Raw genomic sequence first — 27,921 nt, forward strand, 5'->3', positions numbered from 1 at the left:
TTTTGTTTTTTCGGTGTTTTAAGTCATTCTGAATCGTTTGACACCAAAGTTGGGTGTGAGCTACAATTTGACTTTTTGCCGACGTTTTTTCAGAAACGGCTATACCGATTTTAAAAATTTAAAAGCCATTCGATAGAACTTGATGAGTTCTCATCGTTGATTAATTTTGCAAGACGATCGGCCGAGCCGTTTCTCTATAATTAGCACTTTTTTCCTGAACCGATTTTAAAAATACAAAAACCGTTTGAAAGGTATCATTTTGAAATCAAGCTGGTGGTAAAGAGTTTGAAAAAAAAATAAGTTAATAAAATTTATTTTCTAAAAGGACATCTTAAAATATTATAGGCTTAAAAAAGTAGTTTAATTATAAAAATTCAATAAAGTTCAGAAAGTATAAAAATATTATTCTAGAGTATAAAAATTTTGAAATTTTACAGCTGGTTGCGCTTAATTTATATATATATATATATATATATATAATGATAAATTTAATTAATACAATTATAGATATTGAGAAGAATATCAATTGAAAACCACCTTGGCGAAAGCAAACTCTTTATTTTCGAAATAAACAGTAGAAAATTATTTTAAAATAGAAAAATTTGAATTCTTATTGATTACGTAGATTATTTACATACATTGAGAAATTATTGCAACTTACACCTAGTTTACTATTTATATTTCTCCTTTAATATTATCACCGGAGTCCTTTTCCATTTTAAATTTTCTTTTTCCCGCTCTCTTTCGATTATCCTGAAGTTGCAGTCCTTTTCCTTGACAGTTGTAAAAATCCAAGATGTCCGCTACAGTTTGATATATCGAAATAAAAACAAATATTGCTAGTGTTTACAGTGAAAAAAAAGTGAATTTTCCTATTGACCTGGTGCTATAGTGTTTTCCGATAATTGATGACTTCTCAAAACATACAAATTTAAAAACTCTCGGAACAAGAAATAGGAATTGGCAAGTACGTAAGTTAGGTTATCGACATCGACATTGTTTGTTGTCGCACAAATTAAGTCCTTTAAAGCAAAGTCGGCAACGGCAGGTGTCCAGAGAATGAGATTTAGCAAAATTGATCCTTTTGCGTTTCGTTTTTTGCATTTTGTACTATGTTTATTATTTATAATGGTTTGTTTATCTAATGCGTCATCAGACAGGTCTCGTGCAGAACTTTTGGTTCTGTTTGCAAATTTAACATAAAACAAAATGCTGATGAACACAGGCGTTATGAATGCTAGCAAGATGGTGAAGAATAGATGTATTTTTATTAAATTTCTGGGTGCTGAACAGAAAGTCACGCAGTGCACCGGCATTTTAGGCCGTCGCACCATCAACGCTGTTTTTAAATTAAAATCATGAGGCCTCACATAGAAATTTGTATCAACATCTTGTTCTGATGCATTGAAATTAGATACAACTTGTTTGATTTTCAAAAGCACTTCATCAATTGGTTGTGAAGAATTTCCAATGTAAGTCGAAGCTTTTACAGTATGATTTATAATGTCTCTATAACTTTCTAACAAAGTCTGGTTATGTTCGAATAACCCACCACATTGTTGCATATTCATTAACTCGGGGCATACAGTTCTTTCAAACTCGGTTATAGAAACGTTAAACATTTGTTTATCAGCAAAGAATACAGGCATTGTTAGCAAACTATGCATTACCAAAGGCACCAAAACCAATTTATACAAATTACTTCTTACTTTAACTTTTAATTCAACTTGTTCTTTATCCCCAGATGCTTTTTGATAGCACTCCAAATTATACAGCATTAAAGACAACGAGCATTGTGCTAAAGACACAGCAAAAATGATGTATTTTGTGTAAAAATTCCCATCACACGAGTTGTTGTCTGCACTTGCACTTCTCGCTTCCTTTTCTAATGGTGCTGCTAGTAAATGTAGTGCTCCAAGTGCTATAGCACTCGCTGATTCTGATACAAAATGCCAAATATCGATGTCTTGATTGGTTTTGGAATTTCTGCTTCGGAACAGGATCATGATTTGGTAGATGAGGCCTACAGTGCCGCTTGTTAGCAAACCGTATCCTAACATCTTATCTAACATTTTTAAAATAATAGATGGAATAATATTAAAACAAATAATACATATTACATATATGACCGATTTGTCTGAAGACTTATTATTTATACAAATATTAATGTTTATGATATTTATAATTAGTATTATAAATATTATTTATAATTAGTGTTTAATTATATACGAGTATATATGAATTTTCTTGATATTATAATCGGCCATGAGAATTCAAACATAATAATTTTTTTATAGTTAAAATATTATATTTTATATATAGCTATAATTTAGCAATATATTTTTATCTCCTGTATAATTGTATTATATTTCTATTTTCACAAGGTGCACATTTATGTTTTCATCACCTTATCACAAAAATGGTAATGCGATATATTCACAAATATATTTTTGTTTACGAATCACTAATTATTGGGTAACATAATTCTTTTGATAAAATTTATAATAAATATAATTTGTTTCTCATATTATGGGTATGAGAAAACCACAAAAACAAATCTTACGATCAAAATATATTATAAAGTAATTCAAATGAATTTGTTCAATATTTATATATAAAATAATTATGTGAAGGTTAAATTAATACAAATTTTAACATAAAATTATAAAAAATAACTAAAATTATAGTAAAAAAAAATGTTTTTGCCTTTAAATATTGCTTAAAGAAATTTATACAAATTTTTACTATTTTTAATATATATTTGATATTCCTCGACAAAAGAACTATTATGTTTTTCATATGAACCCTCAAGAACTGTATGTTGAATTATTAACTATTTATAAATATAAATATTTTTTTCACAAGAAATTTAATTTTACATTATTCATTTAAATAATCATTAATAGTTATTTGATGTAAACTAATGTAAAACTATGAAATTTTAATAATAATTTTTATAATTAAGTATTGCTTAAAACGATGTTTTTAATTTTTAATTGCTTGATATAAAAACAACTAACTAAATTACAAATAATTATTTTTAAATATTAATTGTTTTTATACAAGAATTTTAATTTTACATTTCATATAAAATAATTACCTATATAATAGTTAATTAATGTAAAACTGTGAAATTTTAATGAATTGATAGAAAATTTAATAAATTTTGTAAAAGTAAAATTAAAATAAATCTAATAAAAGTTTTGTACTTAAATATCGCTTAAAACGTTTAATTTTTTTTATTTATAATTGTGTTATTTAAAACAATAAAAATATTTCTGCATATAAATTCAAGCGCTTAATATAAATTAATGCTTATAAATATTAATAATTTTTATACAAGGATTTCAATTTTAATTTTAATTGATGTAAAACCATTAGAAATTCCGATTTTTGTACTTAAGCAAAATTTAAAACGTTTAATTGAATTTAATTTTAGCACATAAATCTAAGCACTAAATATTAAATTTATGAATATTATTTATTTTCATACAAAAATTTTAATTATACATTTGACAAAAAATTGCAATAAGCACAAATGTAAAATCTCGAATCGCTTAATTATTTTTACTTCAACGTATTATTATTATTTTATGTTATTTATTAATATTTTTTTATTATTATTTTTTTATTGATAACAATAAATATATTATTGTACACCATAAAATATTTAAGTATTTATAACTTATTAATTATTTTTTGTACAAGATTTTTTCTAAATTGCAATGTAAAATTTCGAATGAATATTTTTTTAAATTTTTTTAAAATTCAACAGAAAATATATTTTTGCACACTTACGATTAAATATTTAAGTATTTATAAATACTAAATAATTTTATACCAGTTTTTTTTTCTAAAATTGCAACGAGCACAAATACACTACCTCGAATAATTTTATTTATATCATGGATAATTTAACAATTACTTTAAAGTATTATTTTTTTATTTATATATTTAAATTAATTTTGCATTATACTTTTAGGGATTTCAATAAAGACTGATTTAGATATTTTTTTCTAACATTAATATTTTTCTTGGAACACAACATGCTGGTACCTTTATGTTATTTAAAATTTTATCAAGAGATAGTTTTGCAAAAATAACGGAAAGTTGAAAGCTCTTTTTAATGCTGGTTGTTGATAATGATAAATTATATATATATATATATATATATATATATATATATATATGTTGTGACTTATCGCTAAATCCTAAAAAATGTCTTTATGTGCTTGATTTCGATTTTTGCAAAAATATTTTTACTTCAGATTTTTCACTATTTTATTGTATTGTGTATTTTATTCAAATTTTGAATTAAGGATATGGACACCAATAGTTTTAAAAATTACAGAACAAATCCTGATGAAGGAACGAATCTAGACCAAAACGTCGAGATTAAACATCTAAAAAATTTACTGTTTTTTAATCTTTTTTTTAAAACAATTTATCATTTATTAAATTATCACATTATTTAAATTAAATAAAGAATTAAAGTAAGAACTATAATAACTTATATTATGTCAATCCGAAAAAATATTTTGTTATTCACATGATTTATTTATTTAAATTTATATTATTATTTAACAATATTACTTGATGTTAATAAATTAGCAGTTGTAATAATTATTGAAATTAAAAAAAAAAAAAAATTCACATGATTATCGACTATTGTTAATAATCAAGATCTATTGATGAAATTCTTAACTTTCTTGATTTTTTATAATAATAATTCTTAATTATCCATATCATCAATTGGTAGTTTGCTTTTTATATATTATTAAATATTAAATAAGTGGAATTGTTAAATTTTCTTCTATATCTTCATACCTAAAAGTTTGTTAAACTATATAAAATGCTTAAATATTTGTTAAATAATTTGATAAAAAAAACTCTTACAAATTTATGAAACAAAATACGTGTATTTTAAAATTAATTAAAACTTACAAAAAATATAATAAATGAATTAAATAATAAATAAATTAACTAACGGGGCGGGTGGCATCGTGCCTTAAGGTAAATTGCTGGAACTTCCCGTACCGTAACGAAATGTTCGAGGAATATTGAATGTTTTCAAATAGATCATTATAAATATTGTAACATTGTCTAATATTTCTAAGAATTATATAAACTGAATTGCAGAGTTGAAATTATTTGTTTAAAGTATATTAGAACTATAGTCAGAATTAAAAATAAAATCTGAATTATTTTCGATATACAAAATTTTTTTTTCCAAAATCAATTATTTTGTTAAGACAAGCAGAAAGTTCTTTGAATCATTTAAATCGGACATTTAGTTCTCCCAAAAACTGCCATTTTTTACACATTTAGCTCCGTATCTTCGAAATGGCTGGGCCTGCCTTTGCCAAATACTAATAAACACTTCTCCCAGTCATTACTAATTGAATGTTTTTAAGATCATTCAAATCGGATGCTCCGTTCTCTCAAAAACTCGATTTCTATTTTCTGCACTCTTTGCTCCGTATCTCTGAAACGGCTGGACCTGCCTTTGCCAAAAACTAATCAGCTCTTTTCCCTATCGATAGGAATCGAATGTTTTTTGAACCATTCAAATCGGTTGATCCGTGCGCCCGAAAACGTGGACGAAAAGTTGTATCCATACATACATACACACACACACACACACATCCATTAGTTTTCTGAGGTATGTCAGTAAAATGTTCAGAAACCTTCAAAACGTCGAGAAATGTAAAATTTTTCAATTTCGATTTTCGGCCCATTACAATAACTTACCCTACGGGAAATTAATAAATTAATTAATAAAATTATATAAAAAATTGTAAAATATTCTTATAAACCTTGTTATAATAATATCAATGTACTGTGAAAGCTTGTAAATTAAAACCGGTTCAAAAAAGCGTCTTAAGCATGAAATGGTATTATTACAGGGACAATTTATTTCAAAGCGCTTGAAGGTGGCGTATTATGCGAGAAATTTTACATGTATATATATATATATATATATATGTGTGTGTGTATATGTATTCTCAAAACATTCGGTCGACTTGTTTATGCCAATGTTGAATTTTTGTTTAATAAATTTTGCATTATCTGAATGTCCGCCGTCTTCGAGTTTCATAAACAATTTGAATTTTAAACCATTCCTCTGACAATGGAATATTTTTGTGGACTGGTGGTCAGTTTCAGTATAAAAGTGCTAGTGAATGCAATTATTATTATATTAGTTCAGGAATAAATTATATAATGTATATATATATATATATATATATATATATATATATATATATAATGATATAAAATTTAGGAACTTGCAGATACATATTTACAGAAAATTAAATACACTACACTATTACACAGTACTAAACCAAACTATTAATAATTCATGAAACATTTAAAACTATATTTGTTGATAATTTTGTGTTACATTATTGTATGTTCAGAGTTATTGGCATCTAAATTTTGAATGAATTGTGTTTACAATTTTTTTTAAAAGTGCATAAAAAATGGGCAAACACATATTTTTAGTAAAGCCATCGTTTTAAAAAATTATGAAAATATTCCGTAATTTAATTATTAAGTTTTAGCCAGAACAATTAACTTAATTAAAACATTTAGTTTCTTTGAAGTAAATAATTAAAATAGTCGGGTTTAAAAAATCTGTTTTGATTCTGTTTTCAATTTCGGAATTATTTTTGTGTTGCTGAAGGATTTTTATTAAATTTTGTTTAGTTTTACCAATATGTAATAAATCACAATCTGAGCAATTCATTTGATAAACTAAATTTCGATAAGTCTTAATCTAGTCTCAACCGAAACATTTTAAGTACTATGTATACAAATTATGTCCCACTTTTTATTAAATTTAATCAATCACCATTATAAATTGAATTTTATCTTAGCAGTTAATTTGATATAAGGCGTTCGAAAATATAAATGACTAATATAAGTTCTGAATCGGAAACAGAATCTAAAAATTAATTTTGTTGTTGTATAGATGAATAAAACAGGCTTCTGCGAAACGTCTCTCGTATAAATTTTCTTCAACATGATGAAAAGTCGGATTAAAAAAACTCTATATATATTGTATTTGACATCGTTTTAAATTGTTTGGCGTTTTTGAAATTGTTTTGTGTTCCTGAATGAATTTTATTAAATTTTGGCTGGTTTCACCAATATAAATTGAATCACAATCTTAGCAATTAATTTGATAAATGATAAATTGAAACGTCTTTTGGATAAATTTTCTTCAACATGATGAAAAGTCGGATTACAAAAGTTTATGTGTATTGTATTTGACATTGTTTTAAATAGTTTGGCGTTTTTGAAATTGTTTTGTGTTGCTGAAGGAATTTTATTAAATTTTGGCAAGCTTCGCCAATATAAATTGAATCACAATCAGAGCAATTAATTTGATGAACCAAATTTCGACAAGCCCTAAAATCTAGCCAAAAATCTTAGGTAAAAATATATATAATTTTTTTTAACTTCCCGAAGGAGAAGTTTATGTTTTCATCAAAAAATCCGATTCGCTAATTTTATGTTTTCTCGACGTTTCAAGCCATTCTGAATCGAATGAGACCGAATTTGGAAAAAGTATGTGTGTGTGTCTATGTGTGTGTGTGCGTGTATGTGAACAGATTTTTTCCTCGATGAGGACTAGCGTTTCTGAGTTTTCTGCGATGATCGGCCGGGCCATTTTGTTCTAAATCGCAGAAAAGTGAAAAAAATTTCGTCCACGTTTTAGCCCGCAATTCTGAATCGATTTTGAAAATTCAAAAACCGTTCGAAACATATTGGTTGGGAATCGTGCTGATTAGTCTTTGGTAGAGATCGGCCGGGCCGTTTTCTTGTAATAAAGTTAAAAAAAAAATTCGACGATTTTTATGATTTTTTTTTGACGGTAGATACCATAGTCTTCATATATAACCAGGTTCTGGGGGAGAAGAATTATAACCAAATTTATCTTTTAAACATTTTTATTAACTAGTGGGGTGCATGGCATCGTGCCTTAATTCAAATTGCTAGAACTTCCCATATCGAAATTAAAAATTTTGGTACTGGACCCAAAAAAAATTACACAAAATATGTACACAGTATTAAAATCTCTATAAAATATCTGATAATTTGATGTACATAAGTCCAATGGGTGTAAAATTACTACAATGTTTGTAAAAATACTACAATGGGTGTAAAATTACTACAATGGGTGTAAAATTACTACAATGGGTGTAAAATTACTACAATGGGTGTAAAATTACTACAATGGGTGTAAAAATACTACAATGGGTGTAAAATTACTACAATGGGTATAGAATTACTACCAAGCCGTTTTCTTGTAATTCGTTGTTGAAAAAAAATTTAAGCCGATTTTCATGGAACTTTTTTTGGCGATATATATCATGGTCTTATAGAACTTACTGAAATATTACGGCCTTACGACAAGTAGTATAATTTTAAAATTTTATCAAAGTTTGAGAAAATGAGTAGTTTTTTTGACATTCGTTAATATTACAATTAGAGGAATTACTTGGTATAATGATAGTAGTACTTGGTCTTAATGAACATACCTATCATTAAAGTCCTGCGGAAACTGATTCAATTATAAAAATTGTTGATTTTTGAAAAATTGCTTTTAGAAAATACTCCGAGTTAACGTGTTCGTTCGTTTTCAATTATGTGTAATAGATCCACTCGGAATACTTTTAATCACTCCTAAATTAATTTATTTTTTATTGATTAAGTCAATTATTTACACATATCGGGAAGTTCATGTAACTTGCCTCAAGGCTAACTACCAAACCAACTAGTTTAATATGTCTGTGTGTTTATTATAAATTAGTCAATCCTCACCATATGATTTGATATTATAGATAAATAATTTAGATTTTTTTTGCAGATTGGACAATTTCCAAATGTAGCCCTGCTACTGCTTTTTACTTCGCAAAAGCCACGCCTGCAACTTGGTGTGTGCAGAACAATTGACTAAATCACTGAAGAAGATTTATCCTGATGAAACAATTCATCGATGAGTATGTCACATACTCAGTACAAAACAAATCAAGACAAATCTAAAGTTTGAAGACAACCGATCACTACTATGGTTAACCATTAACCCTCTCCATTCCTGATTCATGGAATAATGTCATGCTGAAACGTGCAATCTCGTTTTTGCAAATGACAAGACATTGAATTATCTTAAGCGACTGTGATTTTCTAGAACAAATCTAGAGTTAATAGATTTAGAGTATAATAATAATATTTGACAAGATGCCGGTGTTTAGAAGTGCTGATCCTGAAGAGGTGAAAGCTGTTTGGGAGGCTATCAGATTGGTTAATCATCAGAGGCAGGCTGCTGATGCTTTTCGTTTGGGGAAAAATGTTGCGAGGATTCTATCAATTAATCAAGGTAATAGATGTATATATATACAAATATATATATATATATATATATATATATATATATAAGTAAGTTCTTGTGGGGCGATACATCAAAGAATAAAAAGCAAAGATTTATAAATTAATCTTTAATTCCAAACGTTTCGGCATTCAATTTAATGTTATCATCAGTGGAACTAATAACAGTATAAAAAAATAGCTTTTATATTATATGTAGACAATGTTACAATATTTATATTAATCTATTTGAAAACATTCAGTATTCCTCGAACATTTCGTTACGGTACGGGAAGTTCCAGCAATTTGCCTTAAGGCACCATGCCATACACCCCACTAGTTTCCATATCTCAGTCAGACAGAGGTGCCTGCTATGAGAGATTATGAAAACAGTTTTCATATTTTACATTTCATTTGACTATTTCATTAATATAATATCTATTCCAATTAAAATATCTTTATATAACTGATTTATTGTGTTTTATTTAGAAAATTTGCGCTGCATATAAACATACACAAATTAATGTAATTAATTTAGTAGACTTTTCGAGTCCTGATTCGAATCCTTTTCAGTGCGATTTCTGAACATAATTTAAATAGAAGATATTATAAACAAAAATTAAAACAAAATACTTTTCTAAATTCATTTTTTAAAATAAACGCATATATCAATCGATATATGCTATATATCATATAGATACTTAAGTGTCTTAACGAATTTTCATTAAATAGCAAATTAGTTTTAATTGAATAGTAATAAACAAAAATTATGCTAGTTATTATGTTCCAATTGAAGATTTTAATAAATTTCGTTCTGCTCACACTATTTTTATAATGCTTTACCTTAATAATAATAATGTATATCTTTATTTAATAGTGAATTTCTTAAATTTGTAAAAAAGCGCAAGAAACTAGTGGTGTATGGCATCGTGCCTTAAGTATAATTTGGCATTAATGGATCAAAAATTGTTTTTAATTCTGTTTGAAATATTACGACTGAGTACAGTTTAATAAGAAAGATGCATTTTAATAAAGTTTGTTACAATATCTGTGAATCTTATAATATAAAAACAAATATATTTATATAAATTTATTCATAGTACTAAATATTTGTACAGCAGTAATTAAATTTACAATCTAAATAAAATATAAGTAATTCATAGATATTTCTGCTTTCTGCTTTCTGATCAATGAAATATTAATTTCATTGATCTTCATCACGTTTTCCATTATGAACAGTCACCTTGTGTCTCTTCAAGCTGTTCGAATGTGCAAATTCCTTATTGCATGTATCACATTGGAAAGGGCGTTCCCCTGTGTGAATACGCATGTGCCTATTCAAGTCACTCAATTGTGAAAAAGTCTTATTGCATATTATACATTTAAAAGAACGCTCTTTAGTATGGGTGACCATGTGTGATTTCATATGATATTTTTGTGAAAATGTCTTATTGCAAATTTCACATTTGAAAGAGCGTTCTCCTGTATGAATACGCATGTGCCTATTCAATTTACCCGATTGTGGGAATGTTTTACTGCATATTTTGCATTTGAAAGCGCGTTCTCCCGTATGAATGAGCATATGTCCTTTCAAAGTGCTTTTATGTTTCAACGTCTTATGACAGATTTTGCATTCGATAGGGCGTTCTGTGCTATGAGTAAGCATGTGCTTTTGCAAACTTGATGAATATTTAAATGTCTTATCGCATACATTGCAATTATCGTTGCCATTTTTGCCATTTCTAGGTATGTGGTCAACCATGTGCTCTTTCGAATAATTAGATTCTGAAAATGTTCTATTACAAATGTCATATTCAGGACCGGGTGTCTCAATTACCTCCTGTTTGATTCCTTCTTCAATAGTTACTTCGGAATTCATAAATCTTTCCAGACAAGTTTCATCATCTTCTAAACATGATTCAGACTTAACAATACCTTCAAGATTTCCATCACATTCATTTTCAAATTTTATGTCTTCTGTTGAAAGTGGCTCAATTTTAATTTTCTGATCATCATCAACCATGTGCTCTTTCGAATAATTAGATTCTGAAAATGATCTATTATCAATTTCATATTCACAATCGGCTGTCTCAATTATCTCCTGTTTGAGTTCTTCTTCAATAGTTATTTCGGAATTCATAAATCTTTCCAGGCAAGTTTCATCATCTTCTAAACATGAATCAGACTTAACAATACCTGCAAGATTTCCATTACATTCATTTTCAAGTTTTATGTCTTCTATTGAAAGTTCTAGTGGTTCAATTTTAATTTTCTGATCATTCATAATTGTTTCTTCAGACATTTTCACTGTGTATGGTATCCTTTTCAAATATATCAAATATTATAATGAATTTAAATATACTTGCACGTGTTGTAGATAATTTTGCATCTGTTTAATAACGTACGCATCGCTAGAGAGACTTTTTGACAAAAGCACACGATGCCATAGATAAACAAGTATAAATAGATAGCTATGTCGGGCGATTTGACGTTTCATCGATTGAAGTGCGGAGCTAAGATTATTGATGGCAGCACATGTTCATTTTGTAAATTAACCCCTGGTATTACTTCTACATTTGTACATATAATCATTACAGCCAAAAAATCTAAAAAAATTTTAATATTTGAAATAAGAACAAAACATACGAAATACAAAATATATTTTCAAATATATCACAGACATATTTTGGAAGAAATATAAACTAAACAGAAATAACTGACTACTATTAATTAAAGTATATTACAAACATATTTTTAAAGTACTACAAACTAAAGAAAAGTAACTTATTAATATTAATTAACGATATTAATATTAATTACTTAATGACTAATAATAATATATTAAAAACTTAAAAACTAAGAAGTGAAAAGCGCAGGAGTATTGACGATGGAATTACAAATTTAGAAGGAATGGCAAGTAATGCAAAAATTTTAAAGAATAAAAAGAACAGCAAATTTCTAAAAAAGAACGATACTTCCCAAACAAAATAAACCTCGAAACTAAATAGAGATAAAACTAAATTCCTAGGATTAAAATTCATTTACGAGATGTTCTTCTTTATTATCTCTCCATTTAATAGTTACTTTGCTATCTAATCAATCATTAATAAAGTTACATTTGACGAAATCTTTAAATAGTTTCTGTGTATGAGTGATTTTTGAAAATCACATTTACTCATTTTATGATCATGATGAATCCATTAACATTAAAACTTCCATAAAAGATAAAAAAAACTATAAAGCCAGGTGTTTTCAATAAACAGAATAAAAATGTATGCATTTGATACCTTTGCAGACTTTTTGTACAGTTTCAAAGCAAGAATTATGTCCTTACTTATTTTCTTTGCAAATGGTATTTAGAATTAAAATTACTTGGCCCTTTCTCTGGATTTGCACACTGTCGTGTTTTTTTATTAGATTGTTTTGTTTACCCTCTATCAGAATTATCGCCTGATTCTACATCAGAATGCTCTCCTAGTCGTGACTGTGTGAGAGGAAAACTCTTTCATGATTCCCGTAAAGGAGATTTGTCTAATCCACACACTTCAATACAGCTCAAAGAAGCCTAAACAAGAAGCATATTATTATATAAATTATTACAAGAAAGACAGATACTTGATTTAAAGATACAACTACATTATTCAAAAAATATATAAGCAACTTGTATTTAGTTACCTGAAGTAAGATTACTCTCCTTCGACAATCTGCCACTGCCTTTACATCATTTTTATGAATTGACATTGATATACCAAGTTCTAAAATAATTATTATTAAAATACATTCATATAGTACAAATCCGGCATATTTAGGCTCCGGAGAACATGAACTTTAGGATGCTTTCTTGAATTGATTGAAAAGTGTTTGACTTCTGACATTTTCATCGTGTATTATTATTATACATTTTCATTATATAAATAAATATAACTCATCATACATACCTGGCCATCACTTAAGACGTGCAATTCAATATTCGTTGAAACAACTTGGCACGTGACCATACTAAATTTATTTATTAAATATTCACTAGAACAGAAATATTTAGCAACAACAGAACAGACAGACAGACAGAAATAAAAATTTATTCAATATATACAGTGTAAAATACAGTGAATTATATGTGGGTTTGTCTACCCTGGGGTATTTTACCCAAAAGTTTGTGGTTTACAATATTGTCTATATTTGTATTTGTACAATATTTTATTCATTATTCGCAAGGACAAAAAAAGGAGACGATTTTTGTCACCTAAAAAAAATCCTTCATTCATTGTTTTATGGCTTATGTATTCACTGCGGGCTCGATCAGGTAGTTAGGCATGGCATAGTTCCCGTACCAGATCATTTCTGATGTGTACTGGCCTAACGCGCGGATGGTACTATTATCGTGATCCCTACACTTTCGGTAAAAATTCTCGGTGAGCTTTTTTATGTGTTCGAGTATGGTCGGTATGTCCGTCTGTTCGTGTAAATATTTCGTTGGGTAGTAGTGTCTCGTCAGTGGGTTCCTTGATTTGTCTAGTACCAGTCGCAGTGCTTTGTTCTGTGCTATTTGTAGTCTCCGTCTGTTGGTCTTGGTTGTCGCGTTCCATGCCGGAGCGGCGTATGTCAGTAATGGTCTTATCAGTGTCAAGTAAAGTGTCCGCTTGTTCTTCACGCTTAGCGGGCTGTTGTGGTTCAAAAGAGGTCTCAGTAGATTCATCATCCCGTAAGCCTGTCCAATTTTTGTATTCGTATGTTTTGTGAAGCTGAGTCTATAGTCCAAGGTTACGCCAAGGTATTTGACTTCCTTGGACCACTCAGCTTCATGGCCCATTACCTTTAGTTTCGTCAAGTCAGTAAGTGTAATGGACCAACGGCTTTTTGTAAAGAAAATTGCTTCTGTTTTAGAAGGATTGATTTTAATTTGCCATTTTTCCGTGTAATCAGTCAGGGCGTCTATATGTCTCTGTATTTTTGTAGTCAGTAGCGTAGGTGAACGTGATGATCTGTAAATGGCAGTGTCGTCAGCAAATGTCAACAGTGTTGTGTCGGCGTCAGTGGGCATGTCGTGGATGTAGACGTTAAACAAGGACGGTCCCAGGATCGAGCCCTGCGGTACTCCCGCCGTCACTTGTTTAATCGTCGAGGGTGTGTTGTCTACTTGAACTGTGAAATTACGGTCTGCGAGGTAAGAATGGAGTAGTTTTGTTATGTATGGTGGAAAGTTAAGGGTTATGAATTTGTGTATCAGTCCGTCCATCCAGATGGTGTCAAAAGCCTTCTCGGTTATCGTCTATTGAAGTTGAGTACAGTGTTTTCTATTAGTTGTGTCAGTGGATGTAACGTAGAGTGCTGTTCCTTAAAGCCGTACTGTGTGTCTGGTATAATCTTGTTTCGTCTGATGTGTCTGTTGATGCGTTTGAGCAGTATCTTTTCAGTTACTTTGCTCATTGTATTGAGGAGGCTGATTGGTCTGTAATTTTGCGGAGAGTCTGGCTGTTTCCTCGGCTTCAGGATAGGAAATATAGTTGATGTTTTCCATGAAGCAGGAAAGTGGCCTTTGGCCATTATGCGGTTAATCAGTCGTGTAATTAGTATGTATGCGTTCGTTGGTAGTTGTTTCAGTATTATATTTTGTAGTCCGTCCGGTCCGGGTGCTTTCCTGTTCGGTAGTTTTTCTGATTGTCAACTTTATTTCTGAAACTGTGGCAGGGTCTATTCGTAGGTCTTTGTCGTTAAATTGTTCAGTAAAATTTTGAATAGAATTGCGTACGTCTCGTCTTAAGTCTGCGTTGGACATGTCGGCGTTTTGTCTGTGTATGTTTTCAAAGTGTGTTGCTAAAATTTCTGCTTTGTCTGCTGGTGTCGTGGCGTAGTTGTTGTCAGGTAGTTTGAGTGGCGGGATAGGTGTTGTTTTCCTCGTCAGTCTTTTGGCTGTTTGCCAAACTTTGTGCGGGTCAGTGTTGATGGTTTCTAGTTTTTTAGTCCAAGTGTCATTCCGGTGCTCACGTATCTCATTATGAATAATTTTTGTCAGTCTGTTTACGTGTTCCTTTAGTAGTCTGTCACCAGTACGTTGCCACAGTTTCTTTATATCATTCTTTAATTTAATTTTTACTAATATTTGTTGAGGAAGCGTGTCAAATGTGGATGTATTTGCGTGTCGCAGCGGTATTGTGTGTTGGATGGTGTCCGTGATCGTCCGTGTCAGATGTGTCACAGCCTCCTCTATGTCTGTATTGGTCTCTATGGGTATCGTGTGTCGTATATTGTCTGTAATAATTTCTCTAAAAAGTGGCCAGTTGGCTCTGGAATAATCCAAAATGTTGCGTGCTGGAGTATTGTCGACGTCGAGTCTGTCAGAGATAGTCATAAAAACAGGGTTATGGTCAGAGTTGAAAAGTGTTCTAGTTATGGGTTCGGATGGTATGTGAAGATTTTTGTCAAGGCCAGGTCGATCGTGCTGTGGTGGTGCGTCTGTACGGTGGCGTATCTGGTCGGCGTGTCAGGATAGTGTAGTTGTGCGTCCGTGGTGTTGTGTTCCGTCAGATATTCGTAGAGTCGGATTCCGTTCGCGTTGTTGTAGTTGCAGTTCCAGGATGTATGTTGCGCGTTGAAGTCTCCTGCCATTAAGACGTGTGTATTTGAGTCAAGTAGGTTTTGTAGGTCCGTCAGTTGCAGTCCGCTTGCCGGGATGTAAATCGATATTATAGTCACTTTTTGACCTCTTTTGTATACATTAATAGTTGTTATTTCAGAACCGCCCGCTGTCAGGTTTGGCACTTGCTCGTGTCTTATATTAGACTTGATCAATATCGCAGTGCCTCCCCATCCGCGTGAGTTTGTCGGTCTGTCGTTCCTGTATATTTGTAGTTGTTGATGTAAAGTCTGTCCGTAGGTTTAAGGTGTGTCTCGTTAATTAGTACAATGTCCAAGTCATATTTTGTTATGGTCTGTTTCAGTTCGTCTACGTTGTTTTTGAGTCCGTTGGAGTTGAAGTACATTATGTGTATGTCGCGTGCGTGATTTATGGGCATGCCGTTAAAAAGTTAAGTATGGTTGTGTATTTGTCATTGTAAGTCATATTTGTGTTCAATGTCTTTGTCAGTTTATAAAGCTCACTGAAAATTTGTCTTACCTCGGGATCCGCGAATAACTTCCTGATCTCACCCATAACAGTAAATAGTCCCTCTGGTGTACTCAGGTTTGGATCGGACTGGCTGGTGGTAGGCCGGATTCGTGAGGATGCTGGCCGGATCGGTTCTGGTGCTGGCTGGATCTTCGGCGATGGATACTGGGAGGCCGGCGGTATACGTGGTGATGATGGTACCGGGAGTTCAGGAAACGCAGATCTGTTGTTATGGCCATCGTTGGTGGGTTTTAAAGCTGACGAGAAGCTCCTCGTCAGCGGCGCGGGTGTTGGCGCTGGCCTGTATGTTTGGTGTCTTTTTTGCGCATCTTTATCCCTTTTTGCTCTATAGTTAATTAGAGCTGGGCATTGTGAGTAGTTAGCCGGGTGGTTTTCTTGGCAGTTCACGCATTTCGGGTCCTCGGTTGGTGGCTTCGTGCACACTCCCGGTGGGTGCACGTTCGTGCATTTTATGCATCTATACCGCATGTCGCACGTATACGAGGTATGGCCGAAGTTCAGGCACTTGTGGCACTGTATAGTCTTATTTAGTGGCCTGTAACTCTCCCATTTGAATATATGCCCTTCTATATTGTTTATTTCCTTCAGTTTGGCCATCTCTTGTTCCTTATCTAGAAGGACAATATATATAGGGAGTTTGCGCTGACTGCCGTCCGATTCCTTCTTCTTAATTTGGACCACCTGCTTTACCTTAATGCCCTTGGCTTTCAGCTCTTCTAGAACCACCGTTTCAGTCATGTCTGGATTTAGGCCAGTGATAGTGATTTTCTTAGGGATGTCGTGCTGCATAGTATAGGTGTAAAATTGGAAATCACAATCCCTTAGTATGGTTTTCAGTTTTTCATGTTCTGCAATCGTATCGGCATATATTTTGTGCAATTGTGGCTTTAAATATTGGGTCCTGAATATTATTTTCGTCGTATCTTTGATATATTTGATCACTTTCAAGTCTAGCTGGCCTTTGACGATGATAGGTGGTATCCTTGACTGCGGTGCGGTGGTGTTCTTGGCTCCTAGTTGCTCTGTTTTCGATGTAGATGGCTTCTGAGTAGTTGCGTTCTGGTTTCCTGTCGCATTTTCAACGTTGTTTTGCCTTAGTCGCTTCTTGCGTTTCACTACCCGGTACTCGTCTATCTCTCGATCCGTGTCCATTTCACTGCGGTCCGATAACGCCTGGTACTTATTTTTGAGGACGGTGCTCGTCAAGACATCCATGTCTTGCGACATTTTCCTAGGCTCCCGCCCGGGAATTCTAGTGATTTTATTTGATGTCCACTGAATTTATTAAAATATAAAACACTGTACTTTAGAAAATTTTGAATAACACTTTCTAATGTGCTACTTTCAATCCATTACCAATTCCGATCCAGAATTTGGAAAGAAAGTAGCAAAAGGCACGTTCACCTTATAATTTTGTGTCGGAAGCGGAGCAAGCCCCTGACAAATTTGCGCTTTGTTTAGAAAAGACGCAATATTAGACCGATACTTAGAATCGAACGATCTTGATCAAATCCGATCCGATTGCCGATCTCGATCAGCAACAACATATAGGTTATTGGCACATTCATACGACGGCTGTCAAATGCGCGAACGAGCGTTGTTGTAATTGAGCGAATGTAAGCCATCTATAATCTAAGCTTGGCAATACCCAATGTCAAAACACGGTAAAGCGTATTTGTTCAGAGATAACCCCCCATGCACGATGCCTCTTTAAACAGTGTCGCCAACATAAAAAAAATAAAAATCCTGTTTGCACAATTGTCAAATTATTGACAGTTTTGACGTATAGTATTAGTATTGACACATTATACGGTTTTGACGGCTAACTTCTATTTCGTCGCCAACTTCATGCTGGCTGAAATGTGCAAATGTCAAAATTCTTAGCCTGATTTAAGGTGGTGTTTGTTTATCTATGAGTACTTAGTATGTTTGAATATTTGAATCTTTCAACCTGAAAAGTAGTCTATAAACAAAAAAAGAGTGAAAATCATAATTGTGATAAAATCTTTATTAAAGGTGAATTATAAAATATACCATATTATATGCAATAAATAATTATTATACAATTATTCACAATAATTTACAATTGACAACCTATTATTTTCATCAAAATAACATTTAACAAACAGAAATTAAGTAGAATGAAGTTAATAGAAGAATGAATAATATAATATTTAACTAAATCCAAACAGCTTGAAAAACAAAGATAATATAGATAGCATACAATTTGTGAATGTTATATTAAATACAAAGAATGCACGCGTTAAAAGTGAATAATACCACAGTCCAAAGCATAAAAGATTAACTTTTATTTTTACTATTTGTAGAAGAAGGTGAGAACATTGTAAGAAAATGTCACCAGGATGGTTTATTGGTGCAAGTGCATGCAGTGGGTGCCCGAGGCAAAAAGAGAGGAGTAGAATCTCAGACCTACAAAATACCAACAGAAATTCCTTCGTTACCTAAACATGACTGGTAATAATAATTGAGTAACATAAGAATATATATATATATATATATATATATATATATATATATATATATATATATATACAGTAGAATCCGCTTAGTATGACATCGAAGGGACGCCGAAATCTCGTCATACTAACCGGTTGTCATTAAAAGCGTACTGAAGAAAAACTTTTTAGTATGTAAATATGTTACATGTTTCATTAATTTAAAAGAAAAGCCTATACAAATGTTTTAATTAAAAATAAAAATTAAACATTAAAATTTAATATAAAATAAAATTGACATAGGGTAGGGCGGGGCACAACAGTCCAATTTGACTTACGGTAATTATACTGTCTAAACCCAATGAACAACACAAAACATAGTACATCAAAGAAACATCTATCGAACTATGTTCAGAAAAACTTACATAATAATTATATAATATTATATTAATATATTATATTTTTATAATAATTATATAACTATTATATTTTTTACTATTTTTTAAACATTGGGTACCTGACCCATTTTACCTCACATACGGGGTAAAGTGGAACAATCAGGGGGTGAACCGATGCAATTTCTTCTATTAAATTGTAAAGGCATTTTACGCTACATTATTGAACCAATGCAAAATATTAATTCTGTGGGTACATTTTTTACAAAGACAACACAGTATATTACATTGATCTGCTATTGGTCAGAAATATTCATCAGAAGAGCCGGAATAACAATTTATTCAATTAATCTTTTGTAAAATTGCTTTCTTTGAACTTTACTATTTTATTGCTTACACCTTTGCCAAAGTAAAGGTTCAGCTGGTCCTTTTTTTTATCGCAGTCATGTGCTGCTTATCTTCTGATAGCAAAGTCATAAGAATAAAGGTGATGGCTGGTTATGAATTTATACATTTTTTGCCCTCTACTATCAAATACAATTGTTAAAAAAAATCTAATTTTATTTGTTTATGAGATATCCGTGGTGGGCCATTAATAATTAGTCTACCCTACCCATAAACATACAAATGTGTTTTTTAATGTAAGTAATCAGTAATTTTTGATTGATTTCTTTGCATAATTTTATTGTAGAAACAGTCCCTGGTGCTATTGTGCACAAAAGACATAGCAATTGCTTTCGTAGACTTGGTTACATCATGTAAAATTTTGTCGGTCATTATAATTGGACATATTTTTTTGCAAAAATGGGTCATCATAAGTGACATGTCAATGTAAGCGATGTCAATATATCCGACTAGAAAGCTGTTTTTTTAAGGAATTTTATATGCAAACCAAATTCCTAGTGCGATTACGTCATATTAAGCGGTTGTCAATATATCCGGCGTCATACTAATCGCATTCTACTGTATATTTATTTATTTATTTATTTTTCTAGGTATTGTTACGAGTGTCATCTGGCCGGTGATGTGACAGCATGCCAAGGGTGCCACCGAGTATTTCATTCGACTTGTGTAAAATTGAGCATGGGTTTTATGAGCAGTACTAAAGCTGCGCATAAAAATGACTCCTTAAATGATTCCTCTAGGGACAAATCGATGCTGATGAAAAGTGTTAATGGAAAACTCAATGACACTGTGGAAGAAAATAGCATCGAAAGCGACTCCAGTGATGTTGTCATCATTGAAGAAGAAGACGACGGTAGGAATTAATGCAATTCAAGGGGCAAAACTAGTGTAACCGCCTAAAAATAGATGATTTTTGGGAATTTATATTAAAAAAACTACTTTATCAATCATTTCAAAATTTTAAGGATATATTTATGCATGTTTTAAGAATACATAGTACAATTTTTGAAGAAAAAAATTAAATATTTTTTAAGTTATCGTCGATCTCCAACGGCGCGACAAAAAAAGGCCCTTCACTGCTGCAGTGATTCCAGCCTTCTAAGTGGATGAAATTGAAAAAAAATTCATTAAACCAGATAATATTGTCTGTAAAATGAACTACGATAATAAAAAATCAAAAATTGACAAAATGACGGCGTTTTTTAAAAAAAAATCGAATTTTACCCAAAATTTTGGTCGTTTTTAGGCTGCCAAAATTCGAATTTTGATCCGATCAAAAAATCGATAGTTCATTTTACGGATAACTATATATAGCACATGTGAAAAAAAACGATAGTGATCGGATCATTTGTTTTTGAGTAATCGCTGCAGCAAATTCGGAAAATGCTGTTTCGAGAAAAACGCTTTTAAAGATAAAATCATCGTTATACTATATACTATATATATACTCTTTAAATGGTTGTGACTCAAAAACTATTTAAGACATCGATATAAAATTTTGGTATATTATTTTTAACGGTATAACCTATCGAAATATGGAAAAATTGAAAATTCGATTTTTTGAAAATTTCACACTAGTTGTGCCACTTAAAGCAATATTTGGATAATAATTTAATATTGGTAAATTTACAGATACGGTTAAACCTAATTCGACGTCCGACAAGACTTCATCAGAAGATAATGGTGTTTCTACCTTGTCACAAAACACAAAACTACTTCCGTTGGCATCTGCAGTTAAAAATAAATCTGTTGATGAGGAAGACATTGATAAAAAGGAGATTAAATGTGACGATGAGGACTTTGAGGATGAGTTCTCTAGTAAAGTGGGGACTGATACACATTGTTATGTTTGCCGGCTAGCTAATTTGGAACAGAAGGAAGGCGGTTTGGTTGATTGTACTGTTAAAGAATTAAATTATCTGCTGCAGTTTACTTATGACAGGATACACACCTGGGTAAATATAATTAGAGCAAGTCTTACAATTTAAGCTCAACACTATTTTTTGAAAATTTTATTTTAAAACTAGTGGTGTATGGCATTGTGCCTTAAGGCAAATTGCTGGAACTTCCCGTACCGTAATGAAATATTCGAGAAATTTTAAATGTTTTCAAATATATTATTACAAATACTGTAACTTTCATTATTTTTTCTATCTTGTTATATCTGAGCAAATCAAATGTATATCATAAATAAATCAATTTATCTCCAGACCATTAACAATCGTCATTGCATTTCGAATTCAATTTCAAAAAAAAAGTTGCCTAATTTACACAAAATTGAAAAAATGCTCCCGTATAGTCCCTGTGCGACATTTTCACTTATGTCACTGTGCTTAGTCTGGGTAATTTTTTGAATTTTTAATCCAAAATTACAAAAATATTTTTTGAAAAAAAATTAGAAAAAAAAGTTTTAAAACTGCCATTTTTTTAACATTTAACTCTGTATCTTTGAAACCGCTGGGCCTACCTTTTCCAAAAACTTATAACCACTTTTCCTCGTCATTGCGAACTGAATGTTTTTTGTATCATACAAATCTGATGATCCGTTCTCTCAAAAACTCGATTTCTATTTTCTGCACTCTTTGCTCCATATCTCCGTAAGGGCTAGACCTGCCTTTGCCAAAAACTAATCAGCACGTCTCCTTATCAATACGAATCGAATGTTTTTTGAATTATTCAAATCGGTTGATCGGTGTTCCCGAAATAGTCGACGAAAATTTGTATCCGCACACACACACATACATCCATTTTTTCTAAGGCATGCCAAAATATTCAGAAACCTCTGAAACGTAAAGATATATAAAAATTTTCATTTTCGATTTTTTTGCGATTACTATAACTTACCCCACGGGAAGTTAACAATATGAGTTCAATAAAAATCAACTTATATTTTTATTTCCATCTTGTGTAATTTCACTTCTTCAATAATTTCTTTTTCAGTTACCAGATGAATCCCTAAGTGATATGATTCCTTCTGGCAAAACACCAATCACTTCAAGCGACGAGGCCTGGTGTTCCCTTTACCTGATTCGGGGATTTCCAATGTCTCTAAGAAAAATGCAGGACAAAATTAGACGTGGAGCTTATGAAAGCCTCACCGGATTCTCTTCAGACGTTTCTGATATTGTTCATCATGTCGGGATACTGTTTGGAGGTAAAAAAAAATAGAATCTATCAAAAATCGAACTTATTAGTAATTGATTGTGTCTATATTTCAGTGTCCTCTGAGCAGATGGAAGCTGCTAAATATATGTTGAATGATAGCACTTTCGATTTGAGTGAAATTAGACAGTGCAGAGATTGCTACCGGCATTCAAATGAACAGGATGATCCTCTCTGGTTTGCAAAACCTTGTTTACCCAGACACGAACTGGTTTTTGCCAAGCAGAAAGGATACACTTATTGGCCTGCTAAGGTAATAAATATTTGTAATTTATTTATTCTTTTAATTAAAAAGAAAACTATTTATAACAGATCTATAAGTTGGATTTACTTTTAATTTTGTCTTACTAATTATATTATTAAATACTTAGTTACTTGTTATTTATATATGTTTTTTTTTTACTGTTTTCAGGTTATTAAAATTAATGCTGATGGAAATTACGATGTAAGATTTTTTGGTGGCAAACACTTTCGGGGTATTATTGATCCGCAATGTGTTAAACCAATCGATACTCCTTACCAGGACATGCAGGTAAGATAAAAGTTTATTAGTTGATTTATTTATTTATCCTGGTCCTTTGGCCCTTATTTCATATTTAATAATAATTTAATAATCCGTTGCGTAATCGCGCGTATTTAGAAACAATTTTTTTCCCAGGAACACATTGAAATGCCATGAATTCGTTCCAGCATTTTGGTTTTGATAAGTTGTTTGAATATTAAAAATAAATGTACTGTTGATTACTTGAAAAAAATCGAAAATGAAAATTTTCATATATCTTTACGTTTCAAAGGTTTCTGAACATTTTGGCATACCTTAGAAAAAAATGGATGTATATGTGTGTGAGTGTTCGGATACAAATTTACACGGTTCAACCGACCTGAATAATTTAAAAAACATTCGATTTGTATTGATAAGGAGAAGTGCTGCCAATTTAAAAAAATAGTTGCTTAATTTACACAAAATTGAAAAAGTGCTCCCGTATAGTCACAGTCTAATATGCATTTGCAAATAATTCTGTGCGACATTTTCACTTATACTGTGCTTAGCTTGGCGGCATTTTCATATTTTTCAATAGTTTTTCACAAAATTGGAAAAGTGTTCCAGTACATTTACAGTCTAAACGCACTTGGGTAAACATTTGTACCAGAGTGGCGCTTAGACTGTGCTTAGCCTGGGTAATTTTTTCAATTTTTAATCCAAAATTACAAAAATATTTTATGGAAAATAAAAAAAGATGTTAGAATTTTTTATCCTCAAAAGCAATTGTTTTGTAGCAATACAAGCAGAAAGTTTTTTTAGATATTTCAAATCGGACGCTTAGTTCACTCAAAAACTGCAATTTTTTGCACATTTAGCTCAGTATCTTCGAAATGGCGGGACCTGCCTTTGCCAAAAACTACTCACCTCTTCTCCCATTCACTACTAATTGAATGTTTTTTGGATCATTCAAATCCGATACTCCGTTCTCTCAAAAACATTCGATTTCTATTTTCTGCACTCTTTACTTCGTATCTTCGAAATTGCGGGACCTGTCTTTGCCAAAAACTAAGCAGCACATCTCCCTAGCAATAGGAATCGAATGTTTTTTAAACCATTCAAATCGGTTGATCCGTGCGCCCGAAAACGCGGACGAAAAAATGCGGGCATACAAAACACACACACACATCCATTTTGTCTTAGGTATGCCAAAATGTTTAGAAACCTTCAAAACGTCGAGAAATGCAAAAATTTTCATTTTTGATTTTTGGCCCATTACTATAACTACGGGGTAACATTTTTTTTCAAAGTTTTTTTTTCTTGAAAAAAGTCCTTTTTTCCAAAATATAAAATCTTAAAAATATAGTTGTTTCAAAGTTTAAAGAAAATTTTAATCTTAATAAATAAAAGTTCACAAAAAAAAAACAAAATTAAAAATATAAAAGTTTTTTAAATTCACTTTTTTTCATTTTTCAAAAATTTTAAAGCTCTTTATAAAATGTGACGGGAAGTTTCAGTAACTTGACTTAAAGCACAATGCCAAGCGTCGCTAGTTTAATTTTTTTTTTGCGATATAAGCTTGGAAGTGCACTAATTCGTTATCTTAAGGGCGCTCTAGATCTGAAGAACATATTTTTCTTAAACTTTCAGCTTTCAAACTTTATATAAGCCAAATTTCCAAATTTTCAATTGCAATCGTATTATGTTTTGTTAATTATATTTATTGAAATAAAAAATGTTATTAAAAAAATGAGTTAATTATATTGTATAGAATTTTTTTCTCACTATCACATTTGCCGCTCCCGAAAATTTGCCGCCCTTGGCAGTAGCCCCGACTGCCCCTACTGTCCATAGTTACAAAATCTGTTTTCAGTATAAATACTTAGGCGTAACGGACTATCGTCATATTTTCAGTTTCATCTCGTAAATTTACTCCCTAGTCGCACCTAAAGAAGTTCATCTTCAGAAATGATTAAAATCAGAGCTATATTATAAAGTTGTTTTTCTCCCTTAGTTAATGAAACGCACCGTCACCCTCAACAAAGCTCTCGAAGAACTCCAAAAGCACCAAGAGCTCCTCAAACGTCCAAACAGCTTGTTCACTTACAAAGCTGAACAATCGAAGCGATCGCAAAGGAGTACTACACCAGAAGAAGCAGACACCGACGATGAAACCAAACCAGTCGCCCCAGCCAAAAAGAAAAAAGCCGGCCGCAAACCCAAATCGAACGCCGGCGACAAGTCCGCCAACAAAATGGTACCGACAGTCAAACTAACCCGCACCTTGCAAGTGAGTAACGGTGGCGGTAATTATGATACTAAACCAAAACCTAGGATGACCAGGAACTCTCTGGTCACTGCACCCGATATGAATGTTTACGATATCAGTACGGTGGACGAAGAGGAGAAGACTCTGGATGTTAGGCTGAAGACTCCTAAGAAGACTCCTAAGAAGTCAGCAAAGGATGGTAAAAGTGATAAACGGTCGGTCGATAAGGAGGAGATGAGTAAGGGTAAACGCAGTTGTGGCCCGAAGAATGATGAGAGCGCCGATGTGGATGTTGTCAGTCTTTGTAACAGTTCGGACGAGGAAGGAAATTTGATTACGATGAAGACTATTGACTATATAGGAGAAACGGTGAGTAGAAATTTTGGAACAATTATTATTTACTAGCTGACCCGGCAAACGTTGTTTTGCTAAGTAAGGTATATTCTAAACAATTTCTAGAGAATCAAAAATATTAATACTTTAAGTGTATAAGGATGTGTTATTGTTTGAATGCTGTATACAATTAGGTATTATAGAAACAATAAACCCCTTTAGTTTGTCCATATTTTGTCAATACAATTCAAACTGGAAGTTTTATACACTTTCTATAGAAAACATGGTATAATCTAGGGAATGCAATATCGATGGAAAATTTCAATACCCGTATTTCGGTAATTTTTCATTTTAAAACCGAAATACCGGTAAATTACCGGTATTTTCATTATCTTAAACAAACGTAAACAAAATTGAAAGTTACTAGTGCAAATATAAAAAAATGTCTGTACAACTACACCTATATTCAACTAAACAATAAGTTTATTTTTTTAAATAATAATTTAACAAAGATATATCCAATTTAATTCATTCATTATCACTATCAAGTATATTGAGTACTTTTCACGAAAACAAACTTATGAGTAAGAAAGACCAAAAACTCATAAAAGATCATATTACATTATTATAATAAACTGTATTGTCTGTATCCGATGTGTTAAATTAGCATAATCTCCAATATTTTAAAAAAATAATTTTTCTACAAATATATAATTTAATATCGGATACTTTGTCGAGATAATAAGAAGCAAAAACATTTATAGTAATTATCATAATTATTATGTATAAAGTTAGAAAAAAATAAAGATTACGCAGAGATAATCTGTATGATATAAAATATTTAGGCGCAAATATCACTTAAAAAACCGTTACATTTTTACAAAAGATGAAACAAACATCATAATCTATCAGTCCAATTCTATTTAATGAGTCCAGTCCAGTTTAATGACGAGTTGAGATAATATTTGACATTTGTTTATCTTATAGAATCACTTGAAGATATAGCTGTTTATGCGATTATGGAATTTAAAGATAAATTTGTTCCGAGAAATTTAAACTTTAGTGTATTATGTATCAAATAGCGCTTATATAAAAATACCGAAAATACCGGTATTTTTGGGATCAATACCGGTAAAAATACCGCCCAAAAAATCGGGCGGTTTACCGGTAATTCTGTATACCGGTATACCGGTATTGCATTCCCTAGTATAATCCAATCCAAGTCATTTTTGGTCTTTCGACTTATTGTTTACGTTTCAAGTTTTTCATTTTGTGTATAATTGTACATAATACTACTAAGCTTATAAATTTTTTTCAAATTTCTGCAAGGCGAGATAGGAAATGAATTAAGTATTTCTTCTTTGACCTGCTTTTTGAAAAATTTCAAGTAACATTCGATAAATTAAAGTAAATTTAAAACAAAGTATATATGTAGAGCAGGGCGAGGCACAAAAGTCCAATTTGACTTTGAGCAAATTTAAACTATATTATAAAAATCAAACCAATTATATCACAACAAATAACACATTTCAAACAAACAATTAAATTTTTTTAATTTTGATTTTAAATAACCTAAACATAACGTAAAGAATGTTTTATAAGTACCAATGAGTATATAATTATACAAATGAGATCTTCCAGAGCATCGTGTTTGAAAAAAATATGCCAAAAAGTGCATTTTCATATTAACATTTCAAAGAAGTTGATATTTTGAGTTTCTAGTAACACTTGCGGCCTGTTTACTAACGTTTTTGTGTATAAATATAACTACGAACAGAACTACTTACTGGAATTTAATCATAGTTAAATAATATTCACGTAAAACATCCTATTAACGTAACTGAACATCATCATCAAACACATTTGACATTTGACGTATTAGCCACCGTCCATTATTTTATACAAATTACGCTTCTACAAAA

General features: G+C 31.2%; 2 protein-coding genes and 1 long non-coding RNA gene across 4 annotated transcripts in view; 1 reads left to right on the forward strand and 2 right to left on the reverse strand.

Moving 5' to 3' along the window:
* LOC113368440 (RNA-binding protein 45) overlaps window positions 1-27,921 on the reverse strand; it is a 49,096-nt gene that overhangs the window by 12,393 nt on the left and 8,782 nt on the right. The window lies entirely within an intron of this gene.
* The window catches only part of LOC113368439 (zinc finger MYND domain-containing protein 11-like), a 31,881-nt gene continuing 4,766 nt past the window's right edge, over window positions 807-27,921 (forward strand). Inside the window, exons 1-9 of the mRNA XM_026609985.1 lie at window positions 807-967; window positions 8,876-9,385; window positions 18,826-18,973; window positions 20,345-20,607; window positions 21,387-21,709; window positions 22,695-22,908; window positions 22,973-23,169; window positions 23,329-23,448; window positions 25,412-26,035. Coding sequence (XP_026465770.1) covers window positions 9,247-9,385; window positions 18,826-18,973; window positions 20,345-20,607; window positions 21,387-21,709; window positions 22,695-22,908; window positions 22,973-23,169; window positions 23,329-23,448; window positions 25,412-26,035 — 2,028 coding nt within the window. The 5' untranslated portion in view covers window positions 807-967; window positions 8,876-9,246. The remainder of the gene's footprint in view (window positions 968-8,875; window positions 9,386-18,825; window positions 18,974-20,344; window positions 20,608-21,386; window positions 21,710-22,694; window positions 22,909-22,972; window positions 23,170-23,328; window positions 23,449-25,411; window positions 26,036-27,921) is intronic.
* LOC113368443 lies at window positions 12,572-13,418 on the reverse strand. Of its 2 annotated transcripts, none has more exons than XR_003366400.1 (3): window positions 13,311-13,418; window positions 13,048-13,127; window positions 12,572-12,937 (listed from the first exon to the last, which is right to left on the reverse strand). It is a non-coding gene; the product is annotated as an uncharacterized LOC113368443 (long non-coding RNA). The 2 variants fall into 2 exon arrangements; XR_003366399.1 differs by having other exon boundaries at window positions 13,048-13,240; window positions 13,311-13,412.

The sequence above is a fragment of the Ctenocephalides felis genome, unplaced genomic scaffold (genome assembly GCF_003426905.1).
Source record: "Ctenocephalides felis isolate EL2017-DRISC unplaced genomic scaffold, ASM342690v1 CF-g0.4_SCAFFOLD_01170, whole genome shotgun sequence".
Classification (NCBI taxonomy): domain Eukaryota; kingdom Metazoa; phylum Arthropoda; class Insecta; order Siphonaptera; family Pulicidae; genus Ctenocephalides; species Ctenocephalides felis.